General features: G+C 36.2%; 1 protein-coding gene and 1 long non-coding RNA gene across 2 annotated transcripts; both read left to right on the top strand.

Moving 5' to 3' along the window:
• The first annotated feature begins 308 nt into the window (after positions 1-308).
• On the top strand, positions 309-10,422 carry LOC143436016 (rho GTPase-activating protein 20-like). Its single transcript, XM_076919832.1, has 5 exons — positions 309-560; positions 1,358-1,507; positions 3,083-3,124; positions 4,220-4,301; positions 9,978-10,422. Exons 1-5 carry the CDS (start codon positions 442-444, stop codon positions 10,083-10,085), a joined length of 501 nt encoding a protein of 166 aa, XP_076775947.1. The 5' UTR covers positions 309-441; the 3' UTR covers positions 10,086-10,422.
• A 1,676-nt stretch (positions 10,423-12,098) lies between these two features.
• Positions 12,099-20,369, top strand: LOC143436018 (uncharacterized). Its single transcript, XR_013106273.1, has 3 exons — positions 12,099-12,346; positions 17,242-17,427; positions 20,205-20,369. It is a non-coding gene; the product is annotated as an uncharacterized LOC143436018 (long non-coding RNA).
• Positions 20,370-20,658: the final 289 nt, after the last annotated feature.

Genomic DNA, 20,658 nt, shown 5'->3' with positions numbered 1-20,658 from the left:
CACTTTAAGAGGAAATTTCTTAAGGAAATTTCTTAAGGAAACAGATATATAGGCCAATAAAAGAAAAGACATGTGTGTGTGTGTGTGTGTGTGTGTGTGTGTGTGTGTATATATATATATATATATATATATATATATATATATATTCACATATATTTTTTTTCAGTAGGATATCATTTGTTACAAGTTACAATTACTCCGTTTTTATTCATTTTTAATTTCATACATGTATATCATATGTTAACTGCTATCATTATAAATGTTGCTATAATATTTCTCAGATTTTTTTCAACTTTACTGCATTTTAATATCATGAACTCTTCAAAATGTAGTATGAACATTGGTCTTATAACTTATCCACTAAATCTTGTTCTGTCAGGTGGAGACCTGTACCAGGAGTATCCTATATTTTCGATATAGAAATAACTTGTTAAGGGCGACATGGAACAAATGCATCGAACTTTGCTGTGCCAAGGCCCTGTGGAAATCAAGAGCTACAACGAAAGGAAGAAAAGATATCTATCCTTATTTAATGATGTTCTGGTTGTGTCTAGCAACCTGTGAGTATATGCAGCATGCATTCCTTACTATGAGAGGCTACACTTTACTTAGGCCTTTTTGTACAAAAATAACCTATGTCCTTTTACTTCATTTTTTAAAAAGATTACAATTTATTTCTCCAGGATTGCAACTTCTCTTTCCTCTACCATGGTTCAGGTTTGGTGGACACCCCCTACATGTTTCTCAATAGTTTTGACAAATGTTTTAGACATAATTTTAAAAAGCAAATAATTTAATGTGCTCTCCTTCTACCAATTTGGTAAATTTGGCTGCCAACCCTGATCAGTCACTGTAATATACAGAGAAGGATGTGGAACATGAATTTTATTCAGTCAGGCAATATTTCAATATTGTTTATTTTGGAAAGATTATTAAATATAATTAATTAAAATATATAATCTTAACTAATATTTTTATGGAAATTAAGGAAATAAAGCAAACTGGTTACTAATAAACAAAACTGATGAAAGAAATCTTGAAACACATGGATTTCTAAAACTGCCATATGTATATACACATATGCATACACAATGTATATTCATAGATTAGTCATTCACATTCTCTCATCCAAAATCAATCAGGCTATGTCAATTTGTGTGCATTGGGAATCTTGTATCCAGTAACTTCTTTCAACACATGATTTGTTGAATTCCATCTACCATGGTTTGAACTGTGCCTGAGTGATAAAATGAAGGAGTCCTGTTGTGCTCTGGGGCAGGAAGAACTGGGTATTTCTACAAGCGATTACAACTACAATGCAAATCAAACTAACAGATATACTTGATTCTCTTTCTAGGAAAAGGAAGAAGTTTAAGATAAAGTGTATATTCCCACTGAATAACCTGTGGGCCTTGGATGATGTGTTCCTTGTCAGAAGAAAGGAAAACTGTAGTTCCAAGACCCTTTACATATCTTGGCCCACTGGAAATTTTTATGTCATCTTTCGGTAAGACCTACAGTTTGGACCTGTATTCACATTAGGATAGCTATATAAATTGAAGGCCAGTTAATGCTTCATAATTCACAGTTTAAACCAATTAACCAGAATGTTTGCAAAATACAAATCCATTTTAGTCTGATTGTATACAGGTTGCGAACTCAAATTTTTCTCGTATTTGATGGTTCTAGAGTATTCCCCAATTGGAAAACATTACCTTCAGTGTTCACATGCAGTGATTCCTGATCACAGCATCAGAACCAACCCCTAAATATCACCATGTAACAATATGTTTTCTTGCAATAACATCACTTTTTATTTTACTGACATTCAATAAGTTATGTATATATGTGTCTGTGTATGTTTGTGTGTGTAGGTTGAAGGGTAGAAGCATGAGCCACCCTTCTGATAAAACTGGTTACACCTGGAGGATAGAGTGGGTGAATAGTTAAAGGCACAAACAAGAATGTGCCAGTCTTTGGGCAGGAATGATTTCTCCATAGAAAATCAGGTTGAGTTAGAGATGTTTGAACCATGGAAAAGGGGAGAAGAAAGTTCTGTGAATGAAAGATTTTGCAGCATGGATAATTATTTTCAGGACGAGGAAACAATGTACACATAATTTACAGATGGAAAAACTATACGTGACATAGGGTTGTGAACATGGGGAAGAGTAGTAGTGCATTGGGTAAGGGTTGCTGTTTGGATAAGAAAAACATTGAACTACAAGATAATGTTGATGACTATAAGACACTGTGATTGTGTCAAATATCAATGAGTTCTAACTGATTCCACATAGAATTTGCAGTTATAAAATGTTAGCATTGTGAGTTCATCTTTAATCCATCTTAATTGAGAGTATTACATGCTAAAGTAGAATAGTGGTGGTCTTATCAATTTATACCAGGAGATTTAATGTGATGACACACAGATGAAGTACTAGTTTCTAGGATCTCCTGTCTTCTATGAATCATGGTACATTTCTGTGTGAACATGACCTCACATTAAGAGAACACTGGCGTTTTTTCTTTTTCTCTTTTTTTTCGTGGTATACACCTTTATTTTTTGAATTTTTAATTTTTATTGGAATGTTTTTTATATTTCAGATATTATCCCCTTTCCCCATTTCTCCCCCACTCAGAAAACCCCTATCCTATCCCCCTTCCTTCTGCTTCTATGAGGATGTGCCCAAACCCATCTTCCTGCCTTCATATTCCCCCAACTCAGGCATCCAGCCTTCACAGAACCAAGAACCTCCACTCCTACCTATGTCTAACAACTAACTATCCTTTTATATATATGAAACCGATGCTAGGAGTAATTGCTGACCCAGGCATAATCACACAGCTCTTAGAACATGGTCAAGTCTTGACATTCCCAACTAGCTTCCACACTATATTCAACTTCCTGTCATACAAGTGTTCCATAAATCATGTCATTCAGAAGGGCCGTCATGTGGGGAATACCATCTACCACTGCACCCTCATGGTGGCCATTGGCTCATAATAATTTTTATAATTTTCATGTGAAATAATCATATCATTCTCAAGTCTCTAATCCTGTTTCTCTCTTTTAACATTACAGTTCGAAAGACGAGAAAGATCAATGGTATTATTTTCTGAAAAGGTATTTTACTTGTGATTATACTTTAATTCTGTAACAGATATGGGAATTGCAGTTTGTGCTTTATTTCTTTCTTAAAATTATATTTGGTAGCCTGTCTCCAAGTATGTTGTTGATTAGATGATCACTGGATACTGCTTTCGAGTCTCCTGTCTACTGCATATTTTATTTAATTTTGAGGAAGTTCTGTATTCATTGTCTCCTCTTTCTATTGGAGTAAATAGTACTCTTCAGTCTTACTTTAAATTCCATTTCATAGATGTTAGTCTACCGTGTGCATCCAAACCATCTGCTACTTTCTCTTTTGAGGTCAAGCAGATTTAAAGGAATTTACTGTAATGATTTACATTCTCTAGTGCAACCAACCCAACATTGGGAAGCTGTGAATGAGAAATCAAAAAATCTAGTAGTTTTTCAGTCCATGAGGCTAGTTTGTTTCACCTGATCTCCTGTATAAACTGGAATCCTGAAGAAGTAGATATCAACAGATGTGCTGGCAGTAACTGCAGTCAGGCAAAGTCTGCCTTCTGTCAATGTCCTTATGTAGCCCTCCATCAGAAGGTGTGGCTCAGATGTGTGTACCACCATGCCTAGATTGGGAGTTTGCTTTGTTCCAGGCAGACCTTTCACTCAGAGATCCACTTCCCTCAGTCTTCTGGGATATTAATCCCATGGGTGGGTGTGCCAATTCTATCTTGCCTGGGACTAAGCAATTCATGGCACCTATGCCTCAAGATCTCCATGTCAAGGTCCAAGTCAAAAGCCTGTGTCTTCCAGCCTCAAGGTTTGGATTACAGGTGTGCCCTCCATTTCTGGATTGTAGCTCATTCCAGATGTAGTCAGGATGACAACAACCTTGCAAACAAAAAGTTCTGAGGACATGCTGTGCTTCCTAGATCAGTGTGCTATTACCTGACTGAGGTTTTGGTTCTGAAACATTTTTAAATGTTCCCTAATCCAATAATGCATATTGCTAAACTGATTGTCCTGTATTTAACACTAAGACGGTACTTATAAAATATTGACAGTGATTAGCTTAAAAGAAACTACTAACAAATTAATTTTACTATGTTTTGTGTTTTTATTGCATTTGAGCAGAGCCATTGATAAAGCCAAGAAGGGTATCAAGAAAACATTCTCACTGCAGATATTCACCGAGAACATCCCAACCTGTGACAGTGTATGTGGAAGTCAAAACTGATATTTCAAGGTCATGACTAGCAGAGAGAGGCAGTTTGTAGAGTAATGGAGATGGAAACAGAAGAAGAGGGTGGAGGGGAGAGATAGTAAGAATTTATGTATATGGAAAAGTTGTAAGTGTATGGCATGTAGACTTGTGTCTTTTATATGTGAAATCTAGAAAGAAATATGAAGCAATATTGATCCACATTATAGAGCAAGATAAAAAAAGTAAATATTTTTTCTTAAAGGACTGAAAATTGAGTCAGGTAATTGCAACAGCATACATTTCCAAGCCAAGGATTACTAATATTAAAATTAAGCTGCTTCATCCCAAGTTCTTATTTCTTATATATTAACTTATGTGTTGTTCAAATATCATTTATTTAATATTTCTGATTAATCAAATAATTATATAAGATAACCATAAACAATCTTAAGCAAAGCAAAATATTATCAAGAATTAATTTCCTCCCCTCATCCACATGGATCATAACTTTTTATCTCTGTACCTCTGTCCTCTGCTCCTTCAGGACGTCTCTTACTGCGCATCCTGACACCTGCTCTGGAAGGCCCAGTACATAATCATGGTTCTTGATCCTCTTATTTAGTTGAATGTTCTAGGCATATGGATACATTTTCTTGTATCTTCTGTTTAGAAATATTTTTATTAACTTACCATTGGTGTGTGTTCATAGGTGTGTACAGAGCTTAGAATATATCTCATGACCTCACACGTACTACATAGTAATTTTATCATTGAGTTACACACACAGCTATTAAATACTTGTCTATTTTTTCTAATACTTATATTATTGTTCCATTTTCACTATTGGCTTTAGTGCAGATCATAAATTTAAATGTTATGCAGCATGCAGAGCATTGAAGACCATTCCTACTGTAAAGCAGAACAGAATGTAGCCCAGAGGATCACCATCTCTCTGACTTTTATAAATGCTAATGGGTATAATAAGTATCTAGAGTCAATATTTGAACATATCACTTTTGAAATTGCACTCAACTTACCAAGATGTGTATAATGATCACCACGCAATTTGATCTTCATACTTTTTCTTTTTTATCTTTTATTTACATTCTAAATTCCAGATTTCATTCCCCCTGTACACCCTCCAACTGTTCCACATCCCATACCTCCTCCCCATCTCCTGTCTCCATGAAGATGTCTCCACCACATATACCCACACCCAGCCAGGCCTCTAAACTCTCTGGGGTCTACAGTCTCTTAAGGGTTGTGTGCGACTTCTCTGACTGACTCATTCCCAGGAGTCCTCTACTGTATATGTGTTGGGGTCTTCATATCAGCTAGTATATGCTGCATGGTTGGTGGTTTAGTGTTTGTGAGTTCTCAGGGGTTCAGATTAATTGAGATTTCTGGTCCTCCCACAGGGGTCCCCTCCACTCCAGCTTCTTCCAGCCTTTTCTTAATTCAACCACAGTGGTCAGCAGCTTCTGTCTATTGGTTGGGTGTAAATATCTGCATCTGGCTCTTGTCTGCTACTTGTTGGGTCATCTGCAGTGTGGTCATGCTACATACATTTTTGTGAGTTTTCCATGGCCTCAGTAATAGTGTCAGGCCTTGGAACCTCCCTTGAGCTAGATCCTACCTTGGGCCTGTTGCTGGGCCTTCTTTTCCTCAGGCTTCTTTCCGTTTCTATCCCTGCAGTTCTTTCAGACAGGAAAAAATATGGTTCAGAGTTTGACTGTGGGATGACTTCCCTCTCTTGATGCCCTGTCTTCCTGCTGGAGGCGGGATCTCTACATTCCATCTCCCTACTGTTGGGCATTTCATCTAAGGTCCCTCCCTTAGAGTCCTGGAAGTCTCTCACCTTCTAGGTCTCTGGTGCATTTTGGAGGATCCCCAGTACTTCCTACCTCCTTAGGCTGACTGTTTCCATTCTTTCTGTTGGCCCTCAGGGCTTCAGTCCTTTTCCCTTGTCCAGTACCAAATCTGGTCCCTTCTTCCCCTCATAGGCTCTTCTACCCCTGCGTGCTTTCTTTCCCAGGTCCCTCTCTTCCTCCCCACCTGAGATTGTTTTTTACCTCCCAAGTGGGACTGAGGAATCCTCACTTGGGTCCTTTAGCTTGTTGACATTATTTAGATATGTGGACTGTATTTGGTACATTCTATCTATCTATCTATCTATCTATCTATCTATCTATCTATCATCTTTCTTTCTTCCTTCCTTCCTTTCTCTCTCTCTCTCTCTCTCTCTCTCTCTCTCTCTTTCTTTCTTTCTTTCTTTCTTTCTTTCATTTTTCTTCTGGATAATATCTGATCATTAGTGAAAACATACCTTGCATTTTTGGGTGTGAGTTACCTCACTTCTGGTTGATATTTTCTAGCTCAATCTATTTGAATGCAAAACTCAGGATGTCCTCCTTCTTAATAGCTGAGTAACAGGAAATGAAGCACAGTTTCTGGATCCTTTCTTCTCTGGTAGGACATCTGGGTTGTTTCCAGCTTCTGCCTATCACAAATAAGTCTGCTATGAACATAGTGGAACACTGACCCCTGTGGCATGGTGGGGCATCTTTTGCACATCTTTCTAGGTTATAAAATCACTACTTAAAGAGAAAAGTATAGTATAAAGTAATTTCTATCCAGTGAGATAAATTAGGAGAGCACTCACTAGCTTGGCTGAACTAGATCTGTCTTCAGGAGAGAGAAGAGAAGAAGAGCAGATAGTCCTTTAGGGAAGTGTTCTCTTGCCTCTGCTGCTTGATGTCAGCTGTGGCAAAAGCTCATTGTACATGAGCAATTTCCCTGGTGTCTTACAACACTGCTGTGACTTAGATCCAACTCCTTAAAGGAAACATTTTTACTTATTTTCACCCACAACTCTAGTGCTTTCATATTTTATCCTGCCTTAATTGTTGAAAGCATTTTCTGTATTTCTGAAGATTAGTAATAGACACTTTTCAGTCTTTCTTCATGTGATGCTATGTTTAATTCCCTTTTGTTTTTGAAGAGATGTTTTCAGTTTATAAAAACATTCTTCTAATTTGAATAAATATCCTCCATCACTTTTCTTTCTACAGGTTCCCTAGTGATTATTCAGTAATGATCACTCATGTATTTGCCAGTTTTTGGTGGTTTTCTTTGGTATTTTGTTTACAGTTTGGCCTTTTAGGTTTAAGAGTTCTTTGAATCATCCCTGTATTTCATTACACTTAAGATAGTCCTGTATTTTTTTCCTTTCAATGAATTAGGAAAATGTTTTTACTATTCTTACTTATGGATTTCTTGTCCTCGCAATTTTACTTCTTTAAATTATTCTTAGGAGTGAATGTAGATTTCTCAGACTCTCTTGATATTTTAAAACATAGATGGAAATGATTTTAGAATCATCTTTATTGATAATTTCATATAATTATAGAAATCCACTGCCTCGTCCCCTGCCTGAATCCCAAGATATCCCCAAACTTCTCCCTAAGTTGTGCATGTCTTCTCCTATTCTTGACTTCAAATACAAATATGTAAAATACTGAGTTTTGACCTAATATTGTAGAGATAACAATTAACTACACTGTCTTCATGAGTCAATGCCTATGCCATGGCTGGAGGACAGCATTTTTCTACATGCCCTGATGGCTATAAGTAATCTGTTTTGAAATTCATACCTTAGTGATGGCAAAACCTCACTGTTTCACATTATTTATTAATACATAATTTCAATAGTTACAGGATTTTTATTTCTATCTGAGTGTATACTTCCTTTTTATACAGTAAACATTTTTTGTATCGTTGAACAATTACTAATTTTTTCCTCATAGTAGGAACATGTGATCTATCATAGGCTGATCTTCTGAGAATTACTTACATATCCCTGGTTCACCATGAGTCAAGAAATATTTTAACATGTTAAAAAACCTCCCATCTCTTTCATTTTCATGCTTTAAAAACATTATTTTTAGAACTATTTTGGTTAAAAAGTCTGTCTCTGAAATGTTTCTGTTCTATAAGCAACATCACCATCAAGAAGAAATGTATACATCTTTGCAAATATTAATTAGATCTTAATATATTCAAAATTCTCTGAGAACACAATATTTTACAATAATGTGAATTAAAATCTATGTGAATTATTTCTCTACCTCATGTGTGGTTTTCTATAATAATACTTTGTTATTTTTAAATTATACAGAAGTTTTGACATACTCAACAAAATATTAGAAGCTTTAATGTATTATACTCCATTTGTGTGTGTCAGTGTGTGTGTCTTCATGCATGTGTGATCATGTATGTGGTGTTCAAATATATTCTTTTAGAATATATGATTTCTGAATCATGAGCTATGTTTTCACCTTTAGATGATTAACTCTACATTTTGAGCAGATACTCACATTGCTTTTTTTCCTGTTTACATTAAAACTACAAGAACATAGCTATTCATACACATTCTAAGATATTTTTGCCTAATTGCTACTCTATGGATAGCAAGATATAAAATCAGGTAGTGTGAGATGTCCTTGCTCATAAAATTCAAGTAAACTGGTATGTTATGATAGGGTCTTGGAGAAATTTTCAGTACACGCACACACATACACACACACTACACACAGACACAGACACAGACACACACACACACACACACACACACACAAACAAACACTTATTTTCAGGGTAATAGGTTATGCCCAGCAGTTAGAAGACACTAAAGAAAACTCTGTGAAAGAGATGTCTTATGAAGTGGTTTCCTTTGGTCTTGGGTCAAGATTGTTCATAGATAGTTGGGAGGCAGCACTGTGTCATGATTCTTACATAAAGGATTGTTTCTGAGAAACTTACAATGCTTATGGCAAATAGCTGATACTGTAGAAACTAACTTCATAAAGATATACCTATCTACTCACTGTCATACACTTTGGTAATGTATTAGGATTCCAGTGTAACAGTGGTATCTTCTCAGATTCGTATCATTTGATTTAATGCTACTTTCTTCTTGATGTTTTCCTAGGTCTCTGGAAGAATTTTTAAATGTGAGAGGTGGTAGAGAGCTAATAAGACAAGCACCTTGCTTGTTCTTGGCAGTATTAAGTGATGGAGTAATTCTAAAGTATTTATTTCGGGTTCCTAGTTCTATCACCATTACTTATTTCAGTGCTGTATATCTGTACATTATCTAACTGTATACAAAGCATGATATGAAGAGAGTACTCACTCATCTTTTGTTTGTTTTGTTTATAATTTTTTTATTTTTGTTTGTTTTTGTCTTGTTTCATTTCTTAAGTGAAGCTGCTATTTATCCTGATTTTCCTAGAACTGAGCTCATGGTGTGTATGAATGAAATGGTGTAAAATGATGAAGTCTGGATGGAGAGGAAGGAAAGGGTTTTGCTCTGTGTTAACCACCCTCCCTGCTTTCCATGGCCATAATTCAAGAGAAAACCAGGATTCTGTGCTCCTGCACCCATGGCTACTTAGTAATCCTTTATTATATACAACCTGTTACAGTTATGTTTGAATTCCAAGTACCCACATAGTTAATTTTGTGGTAAATATGGTAGACTGACAGTCTTTCCGATTTAACTCAAGGAAATAAAACTAATTGTTTCTTCTGTATTACAGACTGTAGATTATAGTATGATTAGACACTAATTTTGTAATCATGAGGTTCAAAGTTATTTTATACCACGCTTCTCTGTACTTTTCATAGCCTTTATGTGTACCAGCAACAACCAGAGATACAGTGAATGATATAATGAAGAAGCTACTACCGATGATTAGAGTGCCTGTGAGTTATTTTCAAGTTACTTTGAGTTAAACTTGAATTTTGTATTTGAGGTATGTTCAAGTGTGTATGCAAATAAATAATACATATAAAACTTAATCATGATAAATTTACAAATCATATTTTAAAATCTTTTCCCTTTAGAACTGTGGTATCTAAGATATAATAATAATCTTTACAGGGACTTTTTCTTGAATATCTTGTCTACAATTCCAGAGAAATTAAACTCATAGCCCAAGGATATTGAGCTATATTTTTACTGTTACTAGACACTAAAGATGCATCCTAACAAAGTGAGATTAATTGGTCATATGCACGCAGAATAATTTAAAGGATGCCAACCTTAGAGACAACACGATTTTTCTCTCTTTCTTTCTCTCTCTTCATTAAATTGTTATTGAATTCCTTTATGGTATATAAATCCTCTCCTCTCTTATTCCTTCTTGTTTTCATTTCATTTCATTTCAAGTTTTAAGTGTGCATGTTCTAGTGTGGTGTTGTCATTTTTAAATCTATAATAAAGATTTCATCTATGTTCTTTCTCTCTGCATACATGTCTATACATTTGGTCTTTCTGTTTTAAATGTGCATGTGTATCTCTGTCTATTTCTGACTTTCTTTGTGTGTGTGTGTGTGTCTTTCTCTGTCTCTGTCTTTGTGTGTGTATATGTATGTGTTTCTTGAACGTGTGTATGTTGCTCTCTATCACTTCCTGTGAGTTTGTATGATGAATCTCTGAGTGTCGTTCTGTTTCTCTGTCTCTATCACTCTTTCTCTGACTCACTATTTCCCCTCCTTGTGTGTTTCGGTGGGTGTAGGTAAGAGTGTCTGATTGAGTGGACTTTTATCCCCTAGTGTAATAATTAAGAACTCTATGGAATGATTTTTTGATTGTTTTAATCATGAATCAGCAAGAAAGTACAATTAATAATAACACCAGTTAGAGCATATTATCATTTTAGTCACTCCTAGAGGTTGCTAACCATTTCTTTCTTTTCATTTATTATTTAGTTTTTTTCACTTTATATTTCATTGATGACTGCCCAGCCCACATCCACCTTCAGTCTGTTCAACATCCTGTACCTCTTCCTGACCCTCCTGTCTCCATGAGGATGTCCCTACCCCTCATCTTCCCCCCAACCTGATCTCAAAACACACTATGGCCTCCAGTCTCTTGAGGGTTAAGTGTATCATCACTGATTGAACACAGACCCAGCAGTCCTCTGCAGTACGTGTGTTGGGAGCCTCATATTCAATGGTCTATGCTGCATTTTGGTGGGCAAGTGTTTGAGAGATCCCAGGGATCCAGATTGAGTGAGACTGCTAGTCCTCCTACAGGGTCATCCTCCTCAGCTTCTTTCAGCCTATCCCTAATTCAACCACAGGGGTCAGCAGCTTCTAACTACTTCAACAGAACCTTCTATTTATATGACTGTTTTGAATGGATCCATTACTTGGTGTGCAATAATTATGTTGTGGAACTTCTTTCCAGTGTCTGGCCTATTTTCCAAATTAGACACACCTTCGTCCTTTCCACAGACTGGCTATCTCTGAATGAAAACCAAAAGTTGTGTGTACTCCTAGGCACCTTCAAAACTTCCCTGTTTTTGTCTATTTTTCTCATGTTGCTGAAGCAACCATAGCTTTCAAATGTTCTTTATCAAGTCATCATAATCACTGGGAGTATATGACTCTGTGGGTACTAGGTTGTGTGCTTAAGCCAAATCAACGTTCAATATTCCACTGACAGAGACCTATGTAAGTAATTTTATAATATTTTCTGCTGGGTGGTGGTGGCACATGCCTTTAATCCCAGCACTTGGGAAGCAGAGGCAGGCGGATTTCTGGGTTCGAGGCCAGCCTGGTCTACAGAGTGAGTTCCAGGACAGCCAGGGCTACACAGAGAAACCCTGTCTCGAAAAAACAAAATAATAATAATAATAATAATAATAATAATAATAATAATAATAATAATAATTTCTTTCTTACTGTTGGTGGTAGAATGCAATTATTCTACTGTGCAATAGACCAAGATTTTCTCAGAGAAACCAAGGGTTTTCTCTGAATTTTGTCTTGATGACTCAAACCTGTGGTTAGAACACATGCCATTAATACTGGTTCTAGTAATTTCCCTGCTAGAGAGCTCAAAATTGTAAGAAAAGAAACCACTAGATTCTTTAAGATTTTACTGTCAGATTATTTGTGATGGTTGGTTCTTTTTGGCTCCCAGTACATTGAAGAATACCAACTGTGGTTCTGTCCTGGCCAATGGGAAGCTCCAAGATTACTGCAAGGTAAGTAACAGGAAAATTTAAGGAAGGACCAGCTGAGGTCAGTAATCTAAGCCTGAAGTCTCAATGTTTTCATTATGTACTCTTAAATATAAGTACACACTAAAGCAAAATAACTAAACATTTTTAAATTTATTTTTCTTTTTCTTTTTTTTTCTTTTTTTTATTAGATATTTTATTTACACTTCAGATGGCATCCCCTATCCCCATTTCCCCTCACCCCCTTAGGAAACCCATATCCCATGCCCCCCTTTCCTTTTTGCATTTATACATTTTTTTAAAAAGAATGTTAATCATAGGCTTTATAAGTTTGGAATTGTTCAATCAGAGGTGTAACCCACTGACCGACTTAGATATAACAACTATCTTTGACTGGTGGAGATACATGAATATCTGCCTCCCTGTCTCCCCCCTCTTTCTCTCTTTCATCACCTAGCTTCTCCTCTCCTTCTTCTCCTCCTCTTCTTACTCCTTTTCTTCCTCTCAGTACTCCTCCTACCTTATCTCCTCCTACACATCCCCCTTCCTGTTAAAATGAAACTTTTCTCTCAAAATACAATTAGAGCATAATTATGCCAATTTGTACCAGTGAGGTACAGGATAGTCCTAATACCCAGTCCATCCTTTTGTTGACTAACCAGCTCCTCTGTCATCTATTCTAACTAGAACATTTAGTTCTGAACCTGGCTTTAGGATGAATGTCAGCTCAAACCATCCACTCAAATCTTTTCTCTTAAGGTCAATAGCTATATGTTTTCAACCCCATCAGAAATCAAGAATGACTGAGTTAACTATAATTGTGGGAAGCACAAATCATAGTTTCTAAAACTTAGCCAATTTATAGAGACCTCTGACCACCTGGACACTCGCTCTACTTCAAAACGTTGGAGCATCTGTTTTTCTGCCTTCTGGTCCAGGATCTTCTGACAGACCCTAGTGCTGCAGAATTATTAAGGGCTGATTACTCTGTCTAGGCAGATATAATCAGTCGACTATTCTGCCAATGTGTCCTTTTCTGGACAGTAATTTGTCTGTAGAAGGAAAGAGGCACTTCTTGTCTAGTGGCTGTCTCACCACAACTGGAGTAACTCCAAAGATGCTCAATTTCTTCTTAGAATTCAATACATGAAGCTGTCAGGAGCAGACAGGTCTCTAATCAAAATGAACATTAATACTGAAATGTTTGGCATGTCAATTCTAAGGATTTCTGATGTTTTGAAAGCCAGCTATCCATGTAAGGTAATCTGGACTGTTGCCTGTTAACTCCACTCAGCTATTTCTACATAAAGCATAGAGAATACCCTTATAATAAACTCCAAGTCATGAATTTGCTATAGTCCCTTAACTCACAGGCTGGCCTTCTCAAATCAGTTAAAAATAGTTAAAGAAGACTGGGTCTAAGCTTTGTATTCCTAAATGTGTTATACTGGTACAATGCCTATGAGAGTAACACTTTTTGTCTCACTCTTATATCATTAAGAAGCTCATGCCAATGAAAATTTTAAAATTTGTAATGAAAGTAAATTGGTGCCGTTTAAGAATTTATATCTTCATCTTGATAATAATTATACAGATTTCTACTAATAGGCTATGGCTATGCAATAAACCCTAGCTAATTCTCTCTATTCCGACAAAACCACTACTTTTCCCTAGAGAGACAGCCCAACATTTACCACCTTAGTCCCCAAGCGCAGGGAATAGGGGCGCTGACTCTTCATTAGCTTCTTCAAGCTGATTATGGGCGTTGAGATATTAGAAGAGGAGTGGGGGGGAGAGCAAATTGACAATCCTCTGGTGCTGTGTCTTCACTGCCTCCAGATGGAATTCCCGGACCTCAGAGGTTTGAGCAGGTCTGCCCAGCTTGCTTGTTGAGTAGATACACCAAGGCTGATCATTCTGCAATATACAATTCTCAAAACAAATTTTAGTATCAAGATAGTTTTTTTTTTTAAGAGGGCTGACATTTTATTAAGATTGTTGGTTCTACTTGTTTTTCTATTTTTCCCCTCTTTTATTGGATATAATATTTACATTTCAAATTTTATCCCCTTAAAATTTTGGAGAAACCAAAATATTCCATTTTTTAATTTATTATATTCATAATTACTAATTTTAATACAGCCTTCTGGCACATGATAACATGTCATTATGAAAGAGTCGTAGGTCTAACAAAAAAGAAATAACTGAAATTCTGTGTTTTTTTGAGAAACATAATTTTCCTACAAAGAGAAAAAACAAAACTCTGTATATATTGTTTCTGAAGAAAATAACTGAAAAAAATCATTTGTTGATCATTACAGAAAACCCTATGTGTAGAAGAAAATATTTAGTGATTTCCAACACCCACGTAATAGCTAATAGTCATTCATAATTCCAGTTTCAGGAGATCAAATTCCCTGTTCTGACCTGCTCCGGTATCAGGCTCAGAATGGTACAAAGATGTACATTGGAGCCAAACAGTTACAACAGAAACAAGTCTAAAATTAAAATGAAAACAGGTTCAAAGAACAACTCACTGTCTTTAAGGAAACTTCAGCCACAAGCCTTTTTTTCTTGTGTGTGTGTGTGAAGGTTTTTCATAAGCAGTAAGAAATTTGGAAACTTTAAAAATTATTCTGTTCATTCCAAACTATGTAGATTCTGTTTCATAATGAAAATTGTGCATGTATATATATCTCTGAGTCCATGTGAAATATTCAGTTCACGTCTTCCTTTGACCAGTAATTCCCCCATTGAATGAGAGATTATTATCAGATTATTGGAGGCTTCCTGACTGAATCACCTGCCATTCCTTCTATTGCAGTGTTTTAATTTCTCCCTAACTAAATTATTGCCAAATAAATAAAGTGATCAGAAGCATTTGGATAAGATTTAAATTGTGAGATCAAGAGTGCTTGCAAAGTTGATCTTTTGAAAGCTAATGGAAACATGAAGCTCTAATACATAAGGTGACCTTCAGACAAGTGACAGTAACAATGTCTTTTGGAGATGAGAGAATATTGTTATTCAAAAATTTCTCATGTATCTTGAAAAGAATCTGTGGGGATATTCTTGATCATTTGAAGGAATCCAAAACCAATATTTTTGGTTGTCCTCAATATTTATTTTCAGGGCTTTAATGAACTAGACCCTTAACCCACTCATTGGACTTTATTTTCCTTTATGCAACCGAGTATTGCTATTGAGTCCAGGCAAGTAAGGAACTCTCAATGCTCACTATTTCAATCAAATGAGTGCTGAAAGTATAGGAATCTGCCAAAATTATCTTGTCTTTTTACTTTTTATAAGGTGGACACAATAGCAGTACTCAGAACATGAAAAGATAAATGCAGACATTTAAAATAAATTTATGGAGTGAAATGTGTCAAATTGATAGTATTTTAAGGTTTGGAAGAGCTTTGTTCATCATGGATGCTTCAGAAATCCCAAGAACTTAAAGCTCTTCTTAGTTTCTCAGCATGATTTTAAATGTGTATTTCAACCCACAGGCCATATGCTAGTAAGTATCCCTCATGTCTATATTTTTTCCCATTGATCACTGGGAAGGATCTGGAGTCCTTTCATCTCAATATTGCTTTAAATCTTGCTCTCATTGTAGCACTGACATTCCATCTGTGTCAGAAACAAAGGCAAATTTAAAAAAAAAATTTAATCATATTGGTGATTCATCAGAACTGGTCAAAGCCAAGGTTTCTTACTTCCAACAAAACAATATCTATCACACAGCAATACTCTTTTTGACATTTCATTAGAGAAGAAATAACTTAGAACAGGGGAGAGCACATTAAGAACATCGATTTAATTCCAATTTTGTATTTGTAGTTCTGGCCCAGAGCTAACTGTTTGTTGGAACAGTCTAAAAGTGGTGTTGTGAGAAAGGGATTATTCTTACTGCTTGTGAGAAATCTTCAAACACACACGCAAGAAAAATGTCTTGAATTGCAGTTTTCGTAAAGACACTGAATTGTTCTTTAAACATGCTTGCATGCCCTCCCAAGGTGTAGCAGATAGCAGAGAGTTTACTTCATCTGGTATTGTTCATACGGCTCTATGGAGAAACATGATTTGTCTATCCAGCTTTGGAATTGTATACATTCCTCTGGTGACTCTTCTTAACCTTCAGTTTATAAATTATCTGATGTGATGAGAAAAGGTGTCTATTGCATACACATTCATCCTGCCTCATTATTAGGCCACATTCTTCTAGGTCCATGTTTCCAACTAGAGTACTAAGAAACTGTTGTGTGTCCAGAAGGGCTCATGTATTTTCTAGAGCATAAAGCATCACCCTGACCATTGTCAAAGAGAACACCAATGGAGGAAGCAGAGGCCATTCCACTTCACTGATTCCAAGAAACCCTGTCCTCATATTGTGAATGGAAATGGACTCTCTATAAATGTGGTTGTCATCATGACAGAAAAAATGTATTGGACAGAGAAGTGCTTTCTATGGCTAATAGAATTACTTATAGAGTTCTATGCTCCAAATGATATGAAGACATATATGCAGTGGGAATTATTTAAATTGATTAATATAAAGCTAGACAAATAAACTGAATTTCTTGTGATGTAAAAATCTTATTAATATCAAGACTATAACAGGCATGTCTTAATACTGTCAGAGTAGAACACAGCAAAATCTGCCAAACAAAGTGCTCTGGTAGATATAAATAAAGTGATAAATTGAAAATTATCTCCTCGATTTTAGGGTTTTCAGCTTATACATTCTTCCTTTATGATAATATCTCTGTAAGTCTACTAATGCTTAGAGTATACAGTCTATATTGTCCAGAAGAAGAATGAGACACAAAGCACAGCAGTGCATGCTAAATCCCATTGGAAGGTTTGCCCACTCATTATTACTAGATTTAATTCATACTCTTATTTTCTTCTTATAGGCCAGGAGTGTCTACATGATATTATACTGAACAACCTTCAAACTAACTTCAATAGAAGGAACTCAAAAATGTTCCCTGCTTTTCCCACCTTGCCTGGGCTGCTTGTGAACGACATATACTTGGATGCACAGGGGCAATTCATCTTAAAGCCTGCCTTAACGTACTCACCTACAAGCCAGCAGCAAAGTGAGTCCTCCACCTTCCTTCAAGTACCAGCTCAGTTCCCGTCTCAATTTGGCACAAAATACCAATGCATGTTGTCATTTTCTTGCTTGAGGAAGGGGCACTGTAGAAAACAAACCGCAAACAAAACAATATGGCCCAAGTCTAGCCTGAGATCTCTATATTGTTATATAAAGCTTGATTATAGGAAGAACATTATATTTGTTCTAGATAGATAGTCAACATAAGCTGGTATGCCCAGACACTATATGCACATGAGTCTGTGTGCACACATCTTTTCTCCCATTAGAATATGATTTCCCTTAGTTTCATGATCAAAGCAGAAAAGGACCTAAGAACTGCATTTAAGCTATTGTATTGCAAGAGAAACAGAAAAGTTATATGTATGGAATTGAAGATCATCTTTTTCAGACTAATGTAAAAATAACGTTAGTCTCTTAGGCCAGACTCTAGTTTTCTTCTTTTGTTTAATCCACTATTTTCTTCATTTACATTTCAAATGTTATCCCCTTGGAAAATACCCTATCCCACCCTTCTCCCCTTGCTACTATGAGGGTGTACCCCCACATACCCACTACCATGTTTCCTTACTGGCATTCTCATACACTGGGCCATGAAGCCTTCACAGGAACAGGAGCCTCTCCTCCCATTGATGTCCAACAAAGCCATCCTCTGCTACATATGCACCTGGAGCCATGAGTTGCTCCATGTGTACTCTTTGTTTGGTGATTCAGTCCCGGGAGCTCTTAGGACTCTGGTTGGCTCATTTTGTTGTTCTTCCTATATTGTTGAAAACCCTTTCTGCTCCTTCAGTCCTTTCTCTAACTTCTCCACTGAAGACTCTGCTCAGCCCAATGGCTGGCTGTGAGCATCCACCTCTGTCATTTATCAGGCTCTTTCAGAGCCTCTCAGGAGACAGCTATATCAGGCTCCTGTCAGCAACACTTCTTGGCATCCACAATTGTGTTTGGGTTTGATAACTTTATATGGGATGGATCCCCAGGTGTTGCAGTCTCTGGATGCCTTTTCCTTCAGTCTGTGCTCTACACTTTGTGTCTGTGTCTCCTCCCATTATTATTTGGTTCCCCCTTCTAAGAAGAACCAAATTACCCATCCATACTTTGTTCTTCCTTCTTCTTGAGTTTCATGTTGTCTTTGAATTGTATTTTGAGTATTTCCAGCTTTTGGGCTAATATCAACTTATTAGTGAGAGTATATTATGTGTGTTCTTTTGTGACTGGATTACCTTACTCAGTATGAGATTTTCTTTTTTTGTTTTTTTCTTTTTTTTATCTTATTTTTTATTTATTTTTATTTACATTTTATTTACATTTGAGATGCCATCCCCTTTCCCCATTTGCCTTCCGTAGAAAATCCCTATCCCATGCCCCCTTTTCCTTTTTGCTTTTATAAAATTTTTTAAATTTTGGGGGGCTAATATCAACTTATTAGTGAGAGTATATTATGTGTGTTCTTTTGTGACTGGATTACCTTACTCAGTATGATATTTTCTACTTCCATCCATTTGCGAAAGAATTTCATGAAGTATTTTTTTTAATAACTGTATAGTACTCCATTGTGTAAATGTACCACATTTTCTGTATCCTTTCCTCTGCTGAAGGACATCTGGGTTCTTTCCAGCTTCTGTCTATTATAAATAAGGCTGCTTTGAACATAGTGGAAAAGGTGTCCTTGTTATATGTTGGGGCATGTTTTTAGACACTTGAAGTTTTTGTCATACAGAACAAGAATGAAATTATGCTATTGTCTGGAAAATAATAGCTGTATTATTAGAGTCACACTAAGGTATTTTTATTTGTGACTATTGTGAAGGGTGTCATTTCCCTAATTTCTTTTTGAGTCTGTTTATCCTTTGAGTGGAGGAAGGCTAATGATTTATTTGAGTTAATGTTATATGCAGCCACTTTGCTGAAGTTGTTTATCAGGTTGCAGAGTTCCCTGGTGGAATTTTTGGGGTCACTTAAGTATACTATTTTATCATCTTCAAATAGTGTTTTTTAAAATTTCTTCCTTTCTAATGTGTATCCCTTTGACTTCCATTTGCTGTTTAATTGCTCTGGCTAGGACTTCAAGTACTGTATTTAGTATGTAGGAAAAGTGTGGGCAGCTTTGTCTAGTCCCTCATTTTAGTGGGATTGCTTCAAGTTCATCTCCATTTAGTTTGATGTTGGCTACTTGTTTGCTGTATATTGCTTTTACTATGTTTAGGTGTAGGACTCGAATTCATGTTCTTTCCAAGACACTTATCATCAAAAGGTGTATTGGATTTTGGCAAATGCTTTCTCAGCATCTCATGAACTGATCATGTGGATTTTTTTCTTTGAGGTTGTTTATATAGTCAATTTCATCAATGGGTTTCTATATACTGAACCATCCTTGAGTCCCTAGGATGAAGTCTACTTGACCATGATGCATGATTGTTTTCATGTGTTCTTGGATTTGGTTTGTGAGAATTTTATTTTATTGCATATTTTTGATTCAATATTCATGAGATAAATTGGTCTGAAGTTCTGTTTCATTGTTGGGTCTTTGTGTGGTTTCGTTATAAGCATAATTGTCACTTCATAGAACTATTTGGGTGGTGTTCTTTCTATTTTTATTTTGTGGAATATTTTGAAGAATATTGGTATTAGGTCTTCCTGGAAAGTCTGATAGAATTCTGTAGTAAACCCATCTGGTCCTAGGCCTAATTGAAATTTGGTTTTTTAAAGAACTGTAGAAATTACACGTTCCATGTAATGATCTCATTTTCTCCTCAGATGTTGAAAAAAGACATGATAAGAAACAAAGAACTTTCGTAACATCATATTTCCATCATGGCTCCATTCCTCAGCTGTACCAAGCATGTACTGTCCCAGGAGTTAATTCGAAAGGACAACTCTTTGTAAAAGAGCTGAGTTCTATTTGTCTTGATGGCAAACTGCCCACAGGCAAGTCTTGTTGTGAAGTGCAGATACTGCTGTTAATTTAAGTTGCCCATGGGTGTTTAGTTAGACAGTCACAGAGGAGGAGTAAAGTTTGGTACTATATGATTGCTTGACTCCATTACCTATATGCATAGCTTTCAATGCAAATACAAGAATTTACATTTTATGCCAGAAGTATGAGCCATATACAACTAGGTATCCAGTGCCTTATGAATCAGTGTCATTATTATAAATGTAATAATACTGATTAGTTATTTTCTGTGTATTTGTGGTGATGCAGAAGTCA

This window comes from Arvicanthis niloticus, chromosome 22 (genome assembly GCF_011762505.2).
Source record: "Arvicanthis niloticus isolate mArvNil1 chromosome 22, mArvNil1.pat.X, whole genome shotgun sequence".
NCBI lineage: Eukaryota > Metazoa > Chordata > Mammalia > Rodentia > Muridae > Arvicanthis > Arvicanthis niloticus.
Note: the sequence above shows the minus strand (reverse complement) of the source record. Positions and strands in the feature narration are given on the sequence as shown.

Excerpts from the sequence above, each read along its gene's own strand:
- LOC143436016 (XM_076919832.1), top strand. The coding sequence starts at position 442 with ATGGAACAAATGCATCGAACTTTGCTGTGCCAAGGCCCTGTGGAAATC. Across the intron at positions 1,508-3,082 it reads AATTTTTATGTCATCTTTCG|TTCGAAAGACGAGAAAGATC; the intron begins GTAAGACCTACA and ends TTAACATTACAG. Across the intron at positions 4,302-9,977 it reads ACATCCCAACCTGTGACAGT|CCTTTATGTGTACCAGCAAC; the intron begins GTATGTGGAAGT and ends TACTTTTCATAG.